This window comes from Salmo salar, chromosome ssa20 (assembly GCF_905237065.1).
Source record: "Salmo salar chromosome ssa20, Ssal_v3.1, whole genome shotgun sequence".
Lineage (NCBI taxonomy): Eukaryota > Metazoa > Chordata > Actinopteri > Salmoniformes > Salmonidae > Salmo > Salmo salar.
In genome coordinates, this window is record NC_059461.1 from 77797477 (window position 1) to 77816876 (window position 19400).

General features: G+C 45.1%; 1 protein-coding gene across 2 annotated transcripts; it reads right to left on the bottom strand.

Moving 5' to 3' along the window:
• Positions 1–459: 459 nt before the first annotated feature.
• akt2 (v-akt murine thymoma viral oncogene homolog 2) lies at positions 460–19400 on the bottom strand. 2 transcript variants are annotated; one of them, XM_014163328.2, is made up of 12 exons: positions 19110–19400; positions 8844–9015; positions 7373–7504; positions 6978–7089; positions 6545–6695; positions 5175–5306; positions 4793–4858; positions 4479–4670; positions 3712–3840; positions 3158–3372; positions 2875–3065; positions 460–2754 (listed from the first exon to the last, which is right to left on the bottom strand). In XM_014163328.2, the coding sequence occupies exons 2-12, from the start codon at positions 8887–8889 to the stop codon at positions 2675–2677; spliced, it is 1446 nt and encodes a 481-aa protein (XP_014018803.1). In that variant the 5' UTR covers positions 8890–9015; positions 19110–19400; the 3' UTR covers positions 460–2674. The 2 variants fall into 2 exon arrangements, with proteins under 2 accessions (XP_014018803.1, XP_014018804.1); XM_014163329.2 differs by having other exon boundaries at positions 18704–19210.

Genomic DNA, 19400 nt, shown 5'->3' on the forward strand with positions numbered 1-19400 from the left:
GCTGTTCGCACTACCCTCTGTAGTGCCTTGCGGTCAGAGGCCAAGCAGTTGTCATACCAGGCAGTGATGCAACCAGTCAGGATGCTCCCGATGGTGCAGCTCTAGAACATTTTGAGGATCTGAGGACCCATGCCAAATCTTTTCAGTCTCCTGAGGGGGAACATGTTTTGTCATCCCCTCTTCACAACTGTCTTGGTGTGCTTGGACCATGTTAGTTTGTTGGTGATGTGGACACCAAGGAACTTGAAGCTCTCAACCCGCTCCACTGCAGCCCTGTCGATGAGAACGGGGGCGTGCTCAGTCCTCTTACACATCACAGGCTGGGAGCAGGGGCTGCTGCAAAGCAGCACACCGGGAAAAATGAGGGGTATAGTGCCTTGCTCAAGGGCACAACGGCAGAAGGTAGCATATGGGATATTGAAGCCGGTAACCCAAATGAAAAAAAGAGACAAACACTTATTTCAGTAAAAGTCTTTACTGGCACATAATTGTCACAATGTAAAATCTTGCAACAAGGGGGCTGAAGTTGTCTACCAGGACATAGTCTTCTCCCTAAAACATTGCTTACCTTAGCTCCTCCCCAGCTAAACCTCAACGCAATAACAAGCTAAGAATTCTTGGTACCCCAGCATTGCGATATGACATTTGTGAATATTGATCACATTCAAAATACAGAGAAGCAAGGTAATCATTGTAAAGCTACAACTCACATTCTATCTACAAAGCTGCAGATTTCCCCTCTTCTAGCCTATAAATGATGCATTCATCAAGCCTTTTTGGTATTTACATTGCCAGTGAAGAGTTCCATATCGATTGTCTGTGGGTAAAGCCTACAAGAGAGGCCAGGGGTGTTGGCTTGCATGTTAGTTGTACACACTACTAGACAAAGCATGTTCACTTTATTGAGACAGAGTGCAACAAGGTTCAGAGACCGTTTGGCTTTACTGCCTGTGTCAACATTGCAAAAGGTCTTCAGCACCCCCTCGTGGCCGTCCTAACATTGAAGACAACATGAGAGGTCCATCAGAGGGAGGTTGTTCCTGAAATCCGGTCCTGCCGTTTCTGAAGCTGCATTTACCGGGGCTGAATATGGGCCTTAGTCAACAAGGGATGGTGGAGGGATGTTTCCCATAGCCTCGGGCTTGGAGTACAGCAGTCAGACTATACTAACCCACTGAGGTACGGAGGATACAGGTACAGAGCACAGACTGTTATACAATGCCCCACAACCTGCTGCTGTGCATGAGTACACACACACAAAAAAGGAACACATGAATGATCAAAATTAACAACCTAAAGAAAAATCAACATGTTTAAACTTGTTTTATACACACACACACACATTTAATATAATATATAATTGAGACAATGTCTTCCAAAGTTATGGAATAGGTGGACCAAAAGGGAACAACTTAAATCAAAAACAAAGACAAATGAAATGTTCCATGAGTGAAGGAATCTTTTTTTTTTAAAGGCAAAAAAGGCTTAAAGGCTTAGTCTGTCTTATATTACTAAAAAATACCAACCACAACCTTCAATATCAACCTTGCGATGAGTCTAGCTTGGCCTCATCACAAATAATAATTGATCCATGATTAAAATGTTTTCATCCTTAAATATGGGAACATTCCAATGATTTAAAAAACAACAGATCTTTCTCATGACCATTCTAACCACCAGGGGAAAAAGTCAATCCACAGGGCTGCTGAAGCAACAACTCCACCACCTCTCTTTTCCCTTTAAAACTCTCATTGACTGTGCTGTAGTGTCCTTCCTTCTCCTTGTTTAGCCGACATGCAGAATCCAAAGATATCCATGCAGATGCATAAACATAAAACAGATGTTGAAATTCAAATGGTTGTTCATACATTCTCTTCCACACACTCAAAACCATTCATATACACAGTGCAAGCAGAGAAATGGCTACCCCTCGAGGTACACACACACCAACTTCTTCTTACCCCACTCCCACTCCGCTTTCCCTCTGTAGGAACAGTCCACACGATTTGTAACAGCAAGTTTCAGCAAGAGCACTTGTAAGTTGCAGAAATATGGCTTTTAAAACCGTAACAATCAAAATAAAAATGAGTTTAAATATTTTTCACCCTCCAACATATTTTTCTTGTTCTTTCATGTGTTTCTACATTTGTTTGGATTATTAAAACCATTTTTTTATCCAGTAGTAAAAAAAACATCTGCAGTGTATGAGAGGATTGATGTGTTGCTTGTCAGAGTGTTTGTGTGTGTTGGACAGGTGCAGCATGCGTTTGGCTGGTGGTGAGGTGGTATTTGCTGGCATAACCCAGGGATGGTAAAGTGTTATCGATGTTTTGATGTGCCCAGTGTAGTAGTAGTGTGGAGGGCAGACAGGCGGGGTCCTGCAGGCATGGCCAAGGGCAGCCCTGTCCTGTTCCACCTGGTCCCGTCAGAATGAGAGACAGGGCCGCCAGTCTATCCACACAGGCCTGCTGAGGTCAGTCATCATGTCATGTTCTAGGATCCATGTTTTCACCACTTCCCGGTGTGTGTGTGTGTGTGTGTGTGTGTCTTGTGCGAGTGTTTGTTTGAGAGTGTGTCAGTTTGTGTGCGCGCGCTCGCCCATTTCCCCAGCAGTGCTAGTGTGTGTGAACGTGTGTTAGCTTGCCTGCTCATGTGAGTGTGTGCGCGAGAGAGGTCAGTCCCGTATGCTGGCGGAGTAAGAGAACTGAGGGAAGTGTGTGCGCTGGTCCTGGTCTTCTGCGTCTAAGCTGTGGTCTGGAGTAGACAGAACCAGGAGATTTAATACACAAACAAGGACATTTTTTATTTTTGTTTCCACAATAAAAAATATTTTTAACAGTGAGACAAACACAGAGACAGACACACTCAACTCACACTTGTCCGGGGGCGTTACGGTGATGGTCTGTGCCGTGAACTCATCGTCAAAGTACCGCGTATCCGTCTCCGACGTCACCTGGGGCTTGAAGGGAGGCAAGAGCTTCCTCTCTACCACATCCTGCCAGTTGATGGTGGTGAAGAACATATGAGTCATCACGTCCTTGGCATCTTCTTGTCCACCTCCAAGCCTACAAAATTATCAGTCATCATCAGCATCGTCACTATTTTCTAAAATAAATAAATAAATATATACATAAATATAAAAGACAGAAACACCTACCTCTGCTTGGGGTCCTTTTTGAGCAGGCCAGCAAGCAGGGCCTTGGCTTCGGGGGCCAGGTTCTTGGGGAAGCGGATCTCCTCCATGAGAATGAGCTCAAACAACCGCTCGTGGTCCTGGTTGTAGAAGGGTAGTCGACCGCACATCATCTCGTACATGACCACACCCAGACCCCACCAGTCCACCGCTCGGCCGTAGTCATTGTCCTCTAATACCTGGAGGAGAGGGGGAGAGAGCGACAACTGACAAAGAGAAATAGCAAATCCAATTCTATGGAAGCCATGGCACTGTGTCTCTTTCTACATCTGTTGCAATGTGAACAATGAACTATTTGCAGACCGGCTGTCTATTCCTGTTGATAATCATTTACTTTCCAATGGTAGAGTTATTAACTTGTCTGTTAAGCATTCTTTGCTGGATAGAGAATTATTGACTGTAAACCAATCCAAGACGAGAAACCAGCAAGGAATGCATCTGGAATTGTTAACTGGACACACTGCCATGTACTGTTCAAAGCACAACTAGAATGTATGATTGTGTTCACTGTGCTGTACCTCTGGCGCAAGGTATTCTGGAGTACCACAAAAGGTCTTCATGGTAGCCCCATCTGTGATTCCCTCTTTACACAGTCCAAAATCTGTGATCTTTATGTGTCCATCTTTATCCAGCATTAAGTTCTCCAGCTGGGAGAGAAAGAGGAAGCCGGAGAGAACGAAGAGTGAGTGACCACAGGAGAGTCAGCAGCAGAAAACACCACCGCTGACATGACAGCTAACTGTAGAATGTACCACAGACTTACAGGCTTTTCACCAAGAGGCTGGTGCTCAAATCAAATCACAATGTATTGTCGCATACACATATTTATATATGATGGGATGTATAGACTTTATGGACAGTAAGTGGACAGAATATGTAGTATATCTGAAGAATACGTAGGATAGAATAGTAACACACACACACACACACAGCTATAGCTGAATAGAATGGACTTGACTAGAATACAGTATTTACATATGAAATGGGTAAAACACTATGGAAACACCTCAAACAATAGGAAATATGGGCTGTTTTCCTTGACCCAGATTAAGCAGTCTGTGGTAGGATTGAGCCTAGTCCTAGACTAATTCAGAAGCACTTTTAGTCCAAGACTAGGCTTCATCTGGGTCCAGGAAAACAGACCATATTTCGTATTGTGCGAAATGTTAGTCTTGAGAATATACTTTCAATGTGAGGAGGTGCTTGTAAATGTATGAGCGAGTCAGGGAAACATCAGCCAGACTTCCAGTCCCATTTGGTAGACAGACAGGGAAGCGACCATTACCTTAAGGTCTCTGTAGACAACGTCCCGTGAGTGGAGGTACTCCAGCGCAGACACAATCTCTGCACCGTAGAACCGTGCCCGGTCTTCTGTGAACACACGGTCTCGCGACAAGTGAAAGAACAGCTCTCCTCCATTTGCATATTCCATCACAAAGCATAGCCGGTCATGTGTTTGGAACGCGTATTTCAGTGTCTGTGTGGGAGGGGGGAGGGGGTAGAGTCAGAATTAATGACCACATTTGAATCAGGTGGCTCCTTGGCGAAATGTTGTAATTAGTGTTCAGTAAGGTCAGATGACGTCAGATAGGAACTCACCGTTAAGAAGGGATGCCTTGTATTCTGAAGGACTCTGCTTTCTGTTACCGTGTGTGCTACCTCATCCTTATGGAACACGTCATACAAAAACACCATGAGGGACAGACATTCACCCAGCAGTGTACAGCTGGACTTGGACTTCTGAGCCACTCAAGAACCCACAATAGAACCAAGAAGTAACAGTCATCAAAAGCAGCATACTTCCATGGGTATGGTGCAGAAGTCTGGCCTCGTACAGAATGGAACACTTTTCCCTATATAGTGCACTACTACTTTTGACCGGCACCCTATGGGTACCGGTCAAAAGTAGCGCCATATATAAGGAACCATTTGGACGCCTCTGTCTTAGCGACTGTCATTTCCTTTGATGCCAAATGGTTACCTTAGCGATGATGACTTCTTTCCTCAGGATCTTCATGGCGTAGTACATTCCTGTGGCCTTCTCCTTCACCAGAATCACTTTACCAAACGTTCCCTTCCCCAGCAGCTTCAGGTAGTCAAAGTCACTCATGGTCTGGGGGGGGGACAAAGACCATGAGAGTTCAGATCTCAGGCTTATTCAAGACAGTTTGGATGACAGGATTTATTTGACCATGACAATTACAGAGTATAAGTAATAAAGAGTTTACATAGACCTGCACAACGGTTTTAGATGAAGAACGGGCAGAGAATGGAGCAGAAAACGCACCAACACACACTATGGCCCAGGTCACATAGGGAGATGGTAAACCAGCTGTGATGAGGTACTGTTACTAAGGAGGAGATATTCAGAACTAGGATACAGAGTTTCCAATGGACAAAAGCAGCCACATCTAGAGGAGGGCTGTTGGACAAACACAAAGAGCACTGACAGGTCTGCTAGGTTGGTAGGGGGACAGGTCTGCTAGGGGGACAGGAGGACAGGTCTGCTAGGGGGACAGGAGGACAGGTCTGCTAGAGGGACAGGAGGACAGGTCTGCTAGGGGGACAGGAGGACAGGTCTGCTAGAGGGACAGGAGGACAGGTCTGCTAAGGGGACAGGAGTGGTAGGGGGACAGGTCTGCTAGGGGGACAGGAGGACAGGTCTGCTAGGGGGACAGGAGGACAGGTCTGCTAGGGCAGGGGGACAGGTCTGCTAGGGGGACAGGAGGACAGGTCTGCTAGGGGGACAGGTCTGCTAGGTTGGTAGGGGGACAGGTCTGCTAGGGGGACAGGAGGACAGGTCTGCTAGGGGGACAGGAGGACAGGTCTGCTAAGGGGACAGGAGGACAGGTCTGCTAAGGGGACAGGTTTGCTAGGGGGACAGGTCTGCTAGGGGGACAGGAGGACAGGTCTGCTAGGGGGACAGGTCTGCTAGGTTGGTAGGGGGAATGACAGGTCTGCTAGGGGGACAGGAGGACAGGTCTGCTAGAGGGACAGGAGGACAGGTCTGCTAAGGGGACAGGAGGACAGGTCTGCTAAGGGGACAGGTTTGCTAGGGGGACAGGTCTGCTAGGGGACAGGAGGACAGGTCTGCTAGGGGGACAGGTCTGCTAGGTTGGTAGGGGGACAGTGACAGGTCTGCTAGGTTGGTAGGGGGACAGTGACAGGTCTGCTAGGTTGGTAGGGGGACAGTGACAGGTCTGCTAGGTTGGTAGGGGGACAGTGACAGGTCTGCTAGGTTGGTAGGGGGACAGTGACAGGTCTGCTAGGTTGGTAGGGGGACAGTGACAGGTCTGCTAGGTTGCTAGGGGGACAGTGACAGGTCTGCTAGGGGGACAGGAGGACACTGACCACTTTATTGCGGGACTTGGACATGGCCACCTCCATCTCCTCCATGCTGCTGCAGTCGCTGGGGGAGCCAAACGTGATGTCCATGGGCGCCTCTTCCTCTCGCGTCTTCAGGCCGTTGGCCACCGCTTGGATCGCCCGCATCCATTCCTCCCTGGAAGGAGAGAAGAGGTTAAATGTAGATCACTTCAAGCCCAAAAGACATGAATGTACATTGGCTGAGTGTGCGTGTGTGGATACGGTGGGGATGAGGGTGATAAACTAATGAGGTCAATTGAGGCCACTAATGGGGTCAATTGCAGACCTCTAATCCTGAAAGTTGGTTTAGTAAAAATAATACAACTTGGAGAAGGAGGGCATTGCCCAGTTTACAGAGAAACAAACACCCATTCAACTCTTCCATGTTGTCCCTGCCTCTGGACCTTTCCGTTCTCACCTTTCCTCGTTACTCTCCACGTGGAAGGTGCGCTCTATGACTGTGGTCCACTGTAGGCAGCGTATGACAAACGTGTTGGGCCTGGGCCGTTCTGTCTTCATCAGCTGGCACTCTGCAGACAGGGAGTAATAGAGAGGTTAGAGTGTGCTACTGTAGACAGTGGGTGAATCTCAATAGTCATCCCTCCATTCCTCTCCTCCGGTCTTCTCTAAACCTCCTCAAAACGTCACCTTATGATGTGAGGAGAGGATTCCAGGAGAGGAAACACAAGGAATAATTTTAATAATCTACAAAATAAAAAAAACTTTGAGAGCCAATCTGTGTGAACACCACCAAGCAACTCTTCCAAGTACCACCAGGCTCTAGAAGTTGGCCCAAAAATGACAGAGACCAACCTGCCACAGAGAAGTTGTTGAGGGGTGGGAGGCTGTGGTCGGACGACATCTCTGGTTTCTCCTTGTAGCCGATGAAGGAGCCATCACTCTTCAGGATGAAGTACCGCGGCCTCCACGTCTTAATGTACTCTCCTGCAGAGCTCAGGAGTTAGAGAGAGGGGGGGAGAGCGCAGGAGTTAGAGAGAGGGGGGAGAGCGGTAGTTAGAGAGAGGGGGGAGAGCGGTAGTTAGAGAGAGGGGGGAGAGCGGTAGTTAGAGAGAGGGGGGAGAGCGCAGGAGTTAGAGAGAGGGGGGAGAGCGGTAGTTAGAGAGAGGGGGGGAGAGCGCAGGAGTTAGAGAGAGGGGGGAGAGCGAGGAGTTAGAGAGAGGGGGGGGAGAGCGGTAGTTAGAGAGAGGGGGGAGAGCGGTAGTTAGAGAGAGGGGGGAGAGCGGTAGTTAGAGAGAGGGGGGGAGAGCGGTAGTTAGAGAGAGGGGGGAGAGCGGTAGTTAGAGAGAGGGGGGAGAGCGGTAGTTAGAGAGAGGGGGAGAGCGGGAGTTAGAGAGAGGGGGGAGAGCGGTAGTTAGAGAGAGGGGGGAGAGCGCAGGAGTTAGAGAGAGGGGGGAGAGCGGTAGTTAGAGAGAGGGGGGGAGAGCGGTAGTTAGAGAGAGGGGGGAGAGCGGTAGTTAGAGAGAGGGGGGGGAGAGCGGTAGTTAGAGAGAGGGGGGGAGAGCGGTAGTTAGAGAGAGGGGGGGAGAGCGGTAGTTAGAGAGAGGGGGGGAGAGCGGTAGTTAGAGAGAGGGGGGGAGAGCGGTAGTTAGAGAGAGGGGGAGAGCGAGGGGGGAGAGCGGTAGTTAGAGAGAGGGGGGGAGAGCGGTAGTTAGAGAGAGGGGGGGGAGAGCGGTAGTTAGAGAGAGGGGGGGAGAGCGGTAGTTAGAGAGAGGGGGAGAGCGGTAGTTAGAGAGAGGGGGGAGAGCGAGTAGTTAGAGAGAGGGGGGAGAGCGGTAGTTAGAGAGAGGGGGGAGAGCGAGGAGTTAGAGAGAGGGGGGAGAGCGGTAGTTAGAGAGAGGGGGGAGAGCGGTAGTTAGAGAGAGGGGGGAGAGCGGGAGTTAGAGAGAGGGGGGAGAGCGCAGGAGTTAGAGAGAGGGGGAGAGCGCAGGAGTTAGAGAGAGGGGGGAGAGCGCAGGAGTTAGAGAGAGGGGGGGAGAGCGGTAGTTAGAGAGAGGGGGGAGAGCGCAGGAGTTAGAGAGAGGGGGGAGAGCGCAGGAGTTAGAGAGAGGGGGAGAGCGGTAGTTAGAGAGAGGGGGGAGAGCGGTAGTTAGAGAGAGGGAGTTAGAGAGCCGGGCGTTAGATTGGGGGGGAGAGCAGGAGTTAGAGGGGCACAAGGGCCATACATATTAGGGTTTATGTTTAACTAATTCTGAGTAAATTGGACACAGTGTCTTAGAAACAGAGTAACAGACAGTGAAACAGCAACTAGTGAAGCTCAGCTCACCCCTCTTATGGAGCCAGCCCTCTCTGACCACACTGATGTCGTTCATGCTGGGGCAGAGGACGGAGGGTTGCTGGGTGTCAGGGTGGGGTCACAGGGGGAATAGGGGGGGAAGGGGAGCTGTGACTGTTGGCGAAGGGCGTCAGATGTGTCTCTGACAAAAACGTCTCAATACCTAGGGGACAGAAAGACCACAAAGATAAAAGATATTAGCCACAATTGAAAGAGGATACATTTTCATTGATTATAAAAAAAATGAAAAACTGAATACTGATGATCATGAAAACATGTCACTGTGTTGGCTTATGACAATGGAAAATAATTGCCCGCATGACGATTACATAAACATCACTTCCCAAGATGTGTGTGTAATGTAAACTGGAAATAAGAGGCACTGTCAGATAGGAAAAACACTGTTGCGTGGCAGGGGGTGTGGCAATGAGCGTGGTTGATCGTCGGGGCGGCTACATTTTAGAGGCACCCCATCTTGGCGCCGCAGAAGCCAATTTCCTGCAATTGTACAAATTTCTCCATTGAGCTGAGAGACCATTTTGCCGTTTTAAAGCTAGTTTCCTGCAATTCTATAGATTTTGCCCAGTGTTCTTTTCCTCAAAACATAAAATTAATACTTCTAAATTCATTGTTTTTGGAATATTCTATTCTCCCTGACTGTCAAGCTTCTATTTTGTTAGTTCTTAAAGATTATATTATATTAAAACATTTTATATTAGGTCCATTATCTTCTCTACATAGTTAACACGTTTTTCCATCTCGAAAAGTAATAAAGAATAACTGTAAACTTAGGCGACATGAAAAAAAATACAAAAAAAACGTAGGATTACAACGGCAGAAGGCTACTTTGTGATGATCACCTGTACAATGGAAGTGTAAGGGATTGTACATTACAGCTTTAATCTAATTAAATCAATTTTAAAAACACACAATAGCAAAAACAGGGTTTAGACAAATCACATTTAATTTAAGTCGGAAGTTTACATACACCTTAGCCAAATACATTTAAACTCAGTTTCACAATCCCTGACATTTAATCCGAGTAAAAATCCCCCGTTTTAGGTCAGTTAGGATCACCACTTCATTTTAAGAATGTGAAATGTCAGAATAATAGTAGAGAGAATGATTTATTTCAGCTTTTATTTCTTTCATCACATTCCCAGTGGGTCAGAAGTTTACATACCAAATACTAATTGAGTGTAGCATTGCCTTTAAATTGTTTAACTTGGGTCAATTGTTTCAGGTAGCCTTCCACAAGCTTCCCACAATAAGTTGGGTGAATTTTGGCCCATTCCTCCTGACAGAGCTGGTGTAACTGAGTCAGGTTTGTAGGCCTCCTTGCTCACACACGCTTTTTCAGTTCTGCCCACACATTTTATATGGGATTGAGGTCAGAGCATTGTGATGGCCACTCCAATACCTTGACTTTGTTGTTTTTAAGCCCTTTTGCCACAACTTTGGAAGTATGCTTGGGGTCATTGTCCATTTGGAAGACCGATTTACAACCAAGCTTTTACTTCCTGACTGATGTCTTGAGATGTTGCTTCAATACATCCACGCAACTTTTAGCACCAAAGTACATTCATCTCTAGTAGACAGAACACGTCTCCTTCCTGAGCGGTATGGTCCCATGGTGTTTATACTTGCGTACTATTGTTTGTACAGATGAACGTGGTACCTTCAGGCGTTTGGAAATTGCTCCCAAGGACGAACCAAACTTGTAGAGGTCTACAATGTTTTTTGAGGTCTGAGATTTCTTTAGATTTTCCCACGAAGTGGAAGACCCATTCGCAACCAAGCTTTAACTTCCTGACTGATGTCTTGAGATGTTGCTTCAATATATCCCCACAGAAGTTTCCTGCCTCATGATGCCATCTATTTTGTGAAGTGTGCAAGTCCCTCCTGCAGCAAAGCACCTCCACAACATGATGCTGCCACCCCGTGCTTCATGGTTGGGATAGCCTAGTGCATATCTAGCAGCCATTATTGGCTTCCTAGGCTACATATTATCGTCATATATACCGTAAATTCCGGCATAAACAATGACGTGGCTAATATATGGATTTTTCCACCTTTCAATTTTTTTTCCTCCCAAAAAACACATTCTGTGACGTGCTCAGGGTTTGCCGGCATGAAGCTTTCATTAGACCAATGAAATTGCCGAACGGGTTAAGGTCAAACAACTTTTTTGTATACGGTTTAGATTAAATAGAGCGCTCTCAAACTTCCCATCATTCTGATTACGGTAGTCATTTTGTCACCCTCATCATGGCAAAGACACGGAGAAATGCATATGATGCAGCTTTCAAGTTGAAGGCGATTGATCTAGCTGTTGGAAAAGGAAATAGAGCTGCTGCACGGGAGCTTGGTCTTAATGAGTCGATAAGACGTTGGAAACAGCAGCGTGAGGAATTTACGCAGTGCAAAAAGACAATTTTTTTTAAATTCAGTGGGTGCAGCTTATATTCAGGTGCGCTTAATAGTCTGGAAATTACAGTAGCTATTTCTGTACATAACCAATGTTTACAGTTACACCCCTGTCTCTGCATGACCATTTTTTCCCTCTCAAAACATCTTGAGTAGTCTGATGGTTCCCAGAATATTTTGTTTGCAACTTATTCGTCTTTCCACCTCTGGGGGTACTTGAGAAGACTCATGAGACCATAGTCTAACTGGTAGAATATACATAAGGGGGTACTTCAGTGGTACTCTGGACATAACAAAATGTACTTGGTGTTACAGTAACTGAAAAAGGTTGGGAAACCATTGCTCTACAGGACAGCAAGGCTATTTAAAGTATTTTTTTGTAGAATTCATACCATCTTAAGGTTAAAAATCACTTTTCATAATTCAGCTGCTTGGCTCAGGATCATTTTAATACTGCGCTACAATTGCGCCAACCCTAGCAGTCGTGACAACCTCACGTGCCTAGCAAGAGACAACAATAATCATGTCCTTCATGTAAATGTTATCCAACATAGTCGTTAATGCTCAGGACAGTACAGTAACATAGTCGCCCCCCCACCCCCAAAAGAGCAAACATTTGCCCATAAAACATGCAGATTGTGAGAAACTTTAAGTGAAATAATCTGTCTGTAAACAATGTTGGAAAAATGACTTGTGTCATGCACAAAGTGGATGTCCTAACCAACTTGCCAAAATTATAGTTTGTTAACAAGAAATTTGTGGAGTGGTTGAAAAACGAGTTTTAATACACTTATTAAGTTATGTAAACTTCCGACTTCAACTGTAGATAAAAGTATTCAGAGCCTTTATTCAGTACTTTATTGAAGCACCTTAGGTAGCAATTTACAGCCTCAAGTCTTCTTGGGTATGACGCTATAAGCTTGGCACACCTGTATTTGGGGAGTTTCTCCCATTCTTTGCAGATCCTCTCAAGCTCTGTCAGGTTGGATGGGGGTGTCGCTGCACAGCTATTTTCAGGTCTCTCCAGATATGTTCAATAGGGTTCAAGTCCAGGCTCTGGCGGGGCCACTCAAGGACTTTCAGAGACTTTGTTGTCTTGGTTGTGTGCTTAGAGTCGTTGTCCTATTGAAAGGTGAACCTTCGCCCCCCAGTCTGAGGTCCTGAGCGCTCTGGAGCAGGTTTTCATCAAGAATATCTCTGAACATTGCCTCATTCAGCTTTCACTCGATCCTGACTAGCCTCCCAGTCCCTGCCACTGAAAAACATCTCCACAGATGATGCGGCCACCGCGCTTCACAGTAGGGGTGGTGCCAGGTTTCCTCCAGTAGTGGTTCTTGGCATTCAGGCCAAAGAGTTCAATCTTGGTTTCATCAGACCAGAGAATCTTGGTGGTCTAAGAGTCTTTAGGTGCCTTTTGGCACGCTCAAAGCGGGCTGTCATGTGCCTTTTACTAAGGAGTGGCTTCCGTCTGGCCACTCTACCATAAGGGCCTGATTGCTGCTGCAGAGATGGGGGAACCTTCCAGAAGGACAACCATCTACACAGAGGAACTCTGGAGCTCTATAGAGTGACCATCGGGTTCAAATCAAAATAAAATAGTATTTGTCACGTGTCGAATACAACCTTAGTGAAATGCAACCTTACAGTGAAATGCATACTTACAAGCACTTAACCAAGAATGCTTTAAGAAGTTAAGAAAACAGTTAAAAAAAATAGAAAATAAAATTAACAAATAATTAATTAAACAGCAGCAGAAAAATAACAATAGCGAGGCTATATACAGGGCGTATCGGTACAGAGTCAATGTGTGGGTGCACCTGTTAGTCGAGGTAATTGAGGTAATATGTACATGTAGGTAGAGTTAAAGTGACTATGGAAAGACAAACAGATAGTAGCAGCAGCATAAAAGAGGGGTCTGGGTCACCCTTTGGTTAGCTGTTTAGGAGCCTTATTGCTTTAGGGGTAGAAGCTGCCTTTTGGACCTAGACTTGGTGCTCCGGGTTCTTGGTCGACTCCCTGGCCAAGGCCCTTCTCTCCCGATTGCTCAGTACTAGGAGGAGTCTTGGTGGTTCCAAACTTCTTCCATTTAAGAGCAATGGAGACCACTGTGTTCTTTGGTCCTTTAATGCTGCAGAATTTTCTTGGTACCCTTCCCCAGATCTGCGCCTCGACACAATCCTCTCTTGGAGCTCTACGGAAAATTCCTTCGACCACATGGCTTGGTTTTTGCTCTGACATGCACTGTCAACTGTGGTGTGTACCTTTCATCATCGTGTCAAATCGATTGCATTTACCACAGGTGGAAACAGGATGCACCAGAGCTCAAATTCAAGTCTCATAGCCAAGGGTCTGAATAATTATTATATTTTTTCACCCCTTTTTCATGATATCCAAATTGGTAGTTACAGTCTTGTCCCATCGCTGCAACTCCCGTACGGACTCGGGAGAGCCGAAGGTCGAGAACCGTGCGTCCTCTGAAACATGACCCCGCCAAGCCGCACTGCTTCTTGACACAACGCACGCTTAACCCAGAACCCAGCCACACCAGTGTGTCGGAGGAAACACCGTACACCTGGCGACCGTGTCGGCGTGCATTGCGCCCGGCCCACCACAGGAGTCGCTAGAGCGAGATGGGACAAGGACAAACCGGCCGGCCAAACCCTCCCTTAACCCAGACGACGCAGGGCCAATTGTGCGCCGCCACATGGGTCTCGCGGTCGAGACAGGCTGGAACACAGCCTGGGATCGAATCAGGATCTATAGTGATGCAGATAGCACTGCGATGCTGTGCTTTAGAACGCTGCGCCACTCGGGATGCTAGGGTCTGAATACTTATGTACATAATGAAACTGTTTTTATTGTGTTCCTAAATTTGCTAAAATGTTTAAAAACCTGTTTTCGCTTTGTCATTATGGGGTATTGTGTGTAGATGAGGGAAAAAAAGTATGTAATCAATTTTATAATAAGGCTGTAACTTAACAAAATGCGGAAAAAGGTGTCAATACTTCCTGAATGCACTGTAAATGTGTTTGTAACATTTTCAGTGGCCATTTTTAAAAGTAGTCCTTGTACATAGCTCTATTGTTTGTTAAAACCTCTTAAGGATCGGACCCTTTTTTCAATTTCTGCCTAAAATGACCAAATCTAACTGCCTGTAGCTCAGGACCTGAAGCAAGGATATGCATATTCTTGATACCATTTGAAAGGAAACACTTTGAAGTTTGTGGAAATGTGAAATTAATGTAGGATAATTTAACATTAGATCTGGTAAAAGGTAATACAAAGAAAATAAACATGAGTTTTGTTTTTGTACCATCTTTGAAATACAAGAGAAAGGCCATAATGTATTATTCCAGCCCAGGTGCAATTTAGATTATGGCCACTAGATGGCAGCAGTGTGTGTGTGCGCAAAGTTTTAGACTGATCCAATGAACTATTACATATCTGTTCAAAATGTCATAACATATGCTCTAACTGTTCCAAACCGTTTTGGATGGGAAGCATGCGGACGCCTTCACAGGCACGCAGGTGTAAAATGAGAGCAAAAAAATTGGACCATCAAGGCTGACATGTTTTTTTTTATTAAACCATCAAGTCTCTGTGTTGACCAACTCCTCTTTCTGATTCTGGCCCGTGTGTATGTGAATCCTCATCACCAGAAAGTGTTGGGTCTGTGTCTGTTCTGCAGCCAGCTCTGTTCAGTTAGAGCCCAGCGGCCACCTGTCTCAGCTTGCCCTGGCACAGGCTGGCCGTACTCCCGGTTACCATGGGCACCGCACTGGACTACCAAATAATCCCCACCTTGTGATGCACTACCCACCGGCTGTTACACAACTAGGCAACACAATCAAATAACTGCCAGCTACCTTTCAACTCCCCACCCCCTGCTGCTGCTTCCTTATCTCATTTACCCAACTCATACACACGTGAAGTCCTCTAGAGCAGGGATATCCAAACTTTTCACTCGGGCCGCCATGCCAGCATTGGGGAACATCCTGCCTCCCCCCGCGCACTCTCCACGTCTATTTCTATGCGCACAAGCACTGCTGATGACACAAACTGTTCACATCCCTCTTGTTGGTGGAGAAATTTTGCAGGTTTAAAGCTAATTTTCTTGCAATTCTATACATTTTGCCATGTGTATTCATGTGATATTTGAGTGACTAAAACAATATCTATGATGCAATACCCAAGGTGCATTCTACAATTACAACTTTAAAGAGTAAGTCGAGTTCCTGCCGACCCCTCAGTTTGGGAACCACTGCTCTAGAGGAACAAGACAAACAGAATTAGTGCTACCATCATGGTAGTAACATGACCTTATTGAGTGAAACCTTTTGCAGCTAGCTTGAGCTGTCGCCTCTTTTCGGTTTGTTTACCCATTACCCTGACTTCCAACTGACATTTCAAAGGAAAATGGCATGATGCTAGTCGTAATGACAGATGGAGGTAGGCTACCTGGTGTTGCCAGGTAAAGAGATGAGCTCTCTGCTGGTATGTCACTGGCGATTTGTTTTGTTCCAAGGGATGGGCAACATGTCTGAACACTGCAGTGTCAAATCTCAGATTAGACCTACAAAGCACAATCCAAACTGCAGCTCATCATGGCAACTGGTCTCTTGGCCAATAGATTGACATGTGAGTTTCAAAGAATCACATGTGAAGTTGTTCCGCTTTAGATGAGCTTTTCCCTACATCAACTAATAGGTCAGACGTCTGTGGGGATCCAAAACATTCTGCTTTCTATCTCCAAGATGGCAGAAATAGCATAACATTATATATTTTAGTCATTTATTTGACATGCTGATTCAGAGCAACTTAGAGGAGCAATTAGGGTTAAGTGCCTTGCTCAAGGGCACATCGACAGATTTTCTACCTAGTCAGCTCAGCGACCTTTGGTTACCGGCCCAAAGTTCTTAAAAGGAAAACTCCACCCATAAACTATTAGTTCATTATTAATATAGTCCCAAAATGTTTTGCATGTCAGCAATCAAGTTTAAGACATTTAACTTTCAAAATAGAGACTATTGAAACAAATACCATAAGATAATTTTTGGGTGAATCTTTCCTTTAACCGTTAGGCTACCTGCCTCCCCACAGGCGAACCAGCATTATCAATTCCTAGAAACACAATGGACAACACGTTCTGTTACAGGATAGGCTACATAGATCTAACCATATTCTATTGGGAGAGGAGTAGTAAAATGTTCAATGATCATTTGTTAACACAATAAAATGATAAACAGTGGGAGGGGCCTGACATTACACAGAAGTGACTGGTGTCTGTTTGCAGAGATAAAATCAAATGGATCCCTTGCACTTAGTCAAGTCCAAATCCATTATTAAAATAATCAAGTGTAAATATGTGGGCTATTTAATGGCTTGATTTTGATGATAGAACTGGGTACCAGTAAGACACTTGAATTGATACAAATTCAAACAGCACCAATAACAGCATCAACTAGGTGGGTAGGTTGCTACTTTCAAAAGAAAAACTAGGTTGTGGGTGATAACTTAGCTAAATAACATTACTGCATGAAACATATGAGGCTACTTCAACTGAAGCGGGCAAGCCTTAAATGACCGGGCCTTTTCAGAGTAACGTTACCTCGAACGGTGACCATGAATCGATATTACCCGACTCAACTCATCGTAAATAGTGGAGTTTAGTTTAATCAGCTAGGTTGCTATCTACACCTGCCCCTTGTAAAAATGTTGTTGACAGATAAAATGACACCACTGCATGGAGGTGTGAGTGAATGAACAACAATGGATAATGGTTAGTTAACACACTCGGAACTAAGTTTGCCTCTGCAGGACCTGCTGTGAACAATGGCCGGTTAGCTAGCCATCTGGCTATCTCTACCTAGCTACCAATGACTGTTGTTTACAAAATGAAGTTACAAATTAGCCATCCTGTATGGCCTACTGAAATGAATAGCTAACTAGCGTAGCTAGCTAACATTAACTAAGCAACGTTAGCAAGACAAAACGTTAACCTTAGTAGATTGCTAGTTACTTACTAAACATGCTAAAATAAAGCCAGATATTTGATAAAGCCAAATTTGTGTGACCAATTTGTTCACATTAACGTTATCAACCAAACAAACTGCTATTTACCAACACAGACGTAGCTTGATTAGTCATTTTCAGCAGCTCTGTTGGTGGTCCAACATGGACTGAGAGACAAGACAATGAGGGCCTTTAGGATCTGGCAAAAAAACACTTGAATCAGTTATAGAACCCGTAGCCCTTTATGGTTGAGGTCTGGGGTCCGCTCACCAACCAAGAATTCACAAAATGGGACAAACACCAAATTGAGACTCTGCATGCAGAATTCTGCAAAAACATCCATCTTCCTTATACAACATAAAACACAAAATAAAGCATGCAGAGCAGAATTATGCAGATAAACGTTAATTATCAAAATCCAGAAAAGTGACGTTAAATTCTACACCCACCTGAAGAGAAGATTCCCTAACCTTCCATAACAAAGTCAACACCTAGAGAGATTAACCTAGAGAAGTCCCCTAAGCAAGCTGGTCTTGGGGCTCTGTTCACAAACAGACCTCACAGAGCCTCAGGACAGCAACACAATTAGACCCAACAAAATCATGAGAAAACAAAAAAGATAATTACTTGCCACATGTGTAAAGTAATTAACAAAAAAAACAGAGCAAACTAGAATGCTATTTGGCCCTAAACAGAGAGTACACAGAGGCAGAATACCTGACCACGTGACTGACCCAAAAGTAAGGAAAGCTTTGACTATGTCCAGACTCAGTGAGCATAGCCTTGCTATTGAGAGGCCACCCTAGGCAGACCTGGCTCTCAAGAGAAAACAGGCTTGTGCACACTACCCACAAAATGAGGCGGAAACTGAGCTGGATTTCCTAACCTCCTGCCAAATGTATGACCATATTAGAGACAGATTACGCAGACCCACAAAGAAATCGAAAACATATTAAATTTTGCTGCCATATCTATTAGGTGAAATGCCACATTGTGCCATCACCGAAGAAAGATTTGTGACCTGTTGGCACAAGAAAAGGACAACCAGTGAAGAACAAACACCATCGTAAATACGACCCATATTTATGTTTATTTATTTTCCCTTTTGTACATCATTATGACACTATACATTGCCATATGACATTTAAAATGTCTTTATTCATTTGAAACTTTTGTGAATGTAATGTTTACTGTAAATTTTGTATTGGTTATTTCCCCTTATTTATGATCTATTTCAATGGAAAACATGTTTCCCATGCCAATAAAGCCATTTTAATTGAATAGTAAATTAACGGTTTACTGCCTATAGTTTTGGGTTGTTAGCAGCTAGCTGGCTAACATTCGCTAGTTAGTTCCTAACAGCTAGTTATCAATCATTCGAGTTCTGCGTCGACTGACGATGAGCTCCTTACCTTGACTTCTTTAGATACTTTAGCCAGAGACCCTTTCCCCGAAATAATAGCAAACTGGATAACGCTCTCACGAAGTAGCAAATCCTCTGCAGATTCTCCAAGGTGGTGTATTGATCTCTGTCAGTGATCACACAACCTCCAAAAAATAACCAACGAATGCCAGCTGAGCTTGTTTTTCTACCCACAACGGCGGCGTGTTATTGCAGGTTAGTTAGCTAACTTAGCATAACGTTAGCTAGCAAGACAGTAAAACGGTGGGTCGGGTGAACTCGCGAATTGTACGTTAGTTGTTACTAGTCAACTTTTTAAGAATTACAAATCGTTATGATTTGGAATTACAGTTCATATGTATTTTTTTCCGGCATTATTGTTCTCCCTTTCACGTTATAACAATCTTTGCTTTTACCTTCAGTCCCGTGTTATTGCTGGTGCTTCAATTATAATCAGCAGGCCGCGTCCAAACCAGACAGAACAGCAACCCTCCACACGCGCACAAACAGGATATGACGTTTTGAGAGGCCATTCTACATGAAACAACTGGGAACTCGAAAAGAAACACCAACTAGTTGTTTGCACTTGAAAGGAGAAACTACAAAATACAATCTGTCATGGTACTCAAAATTGATGATGTATTTAAGGCGGCAGGTAGCCTAGTGGTTAGAGCGTTGGTCTAATAACCGAAAAGTTGCGAGATCGA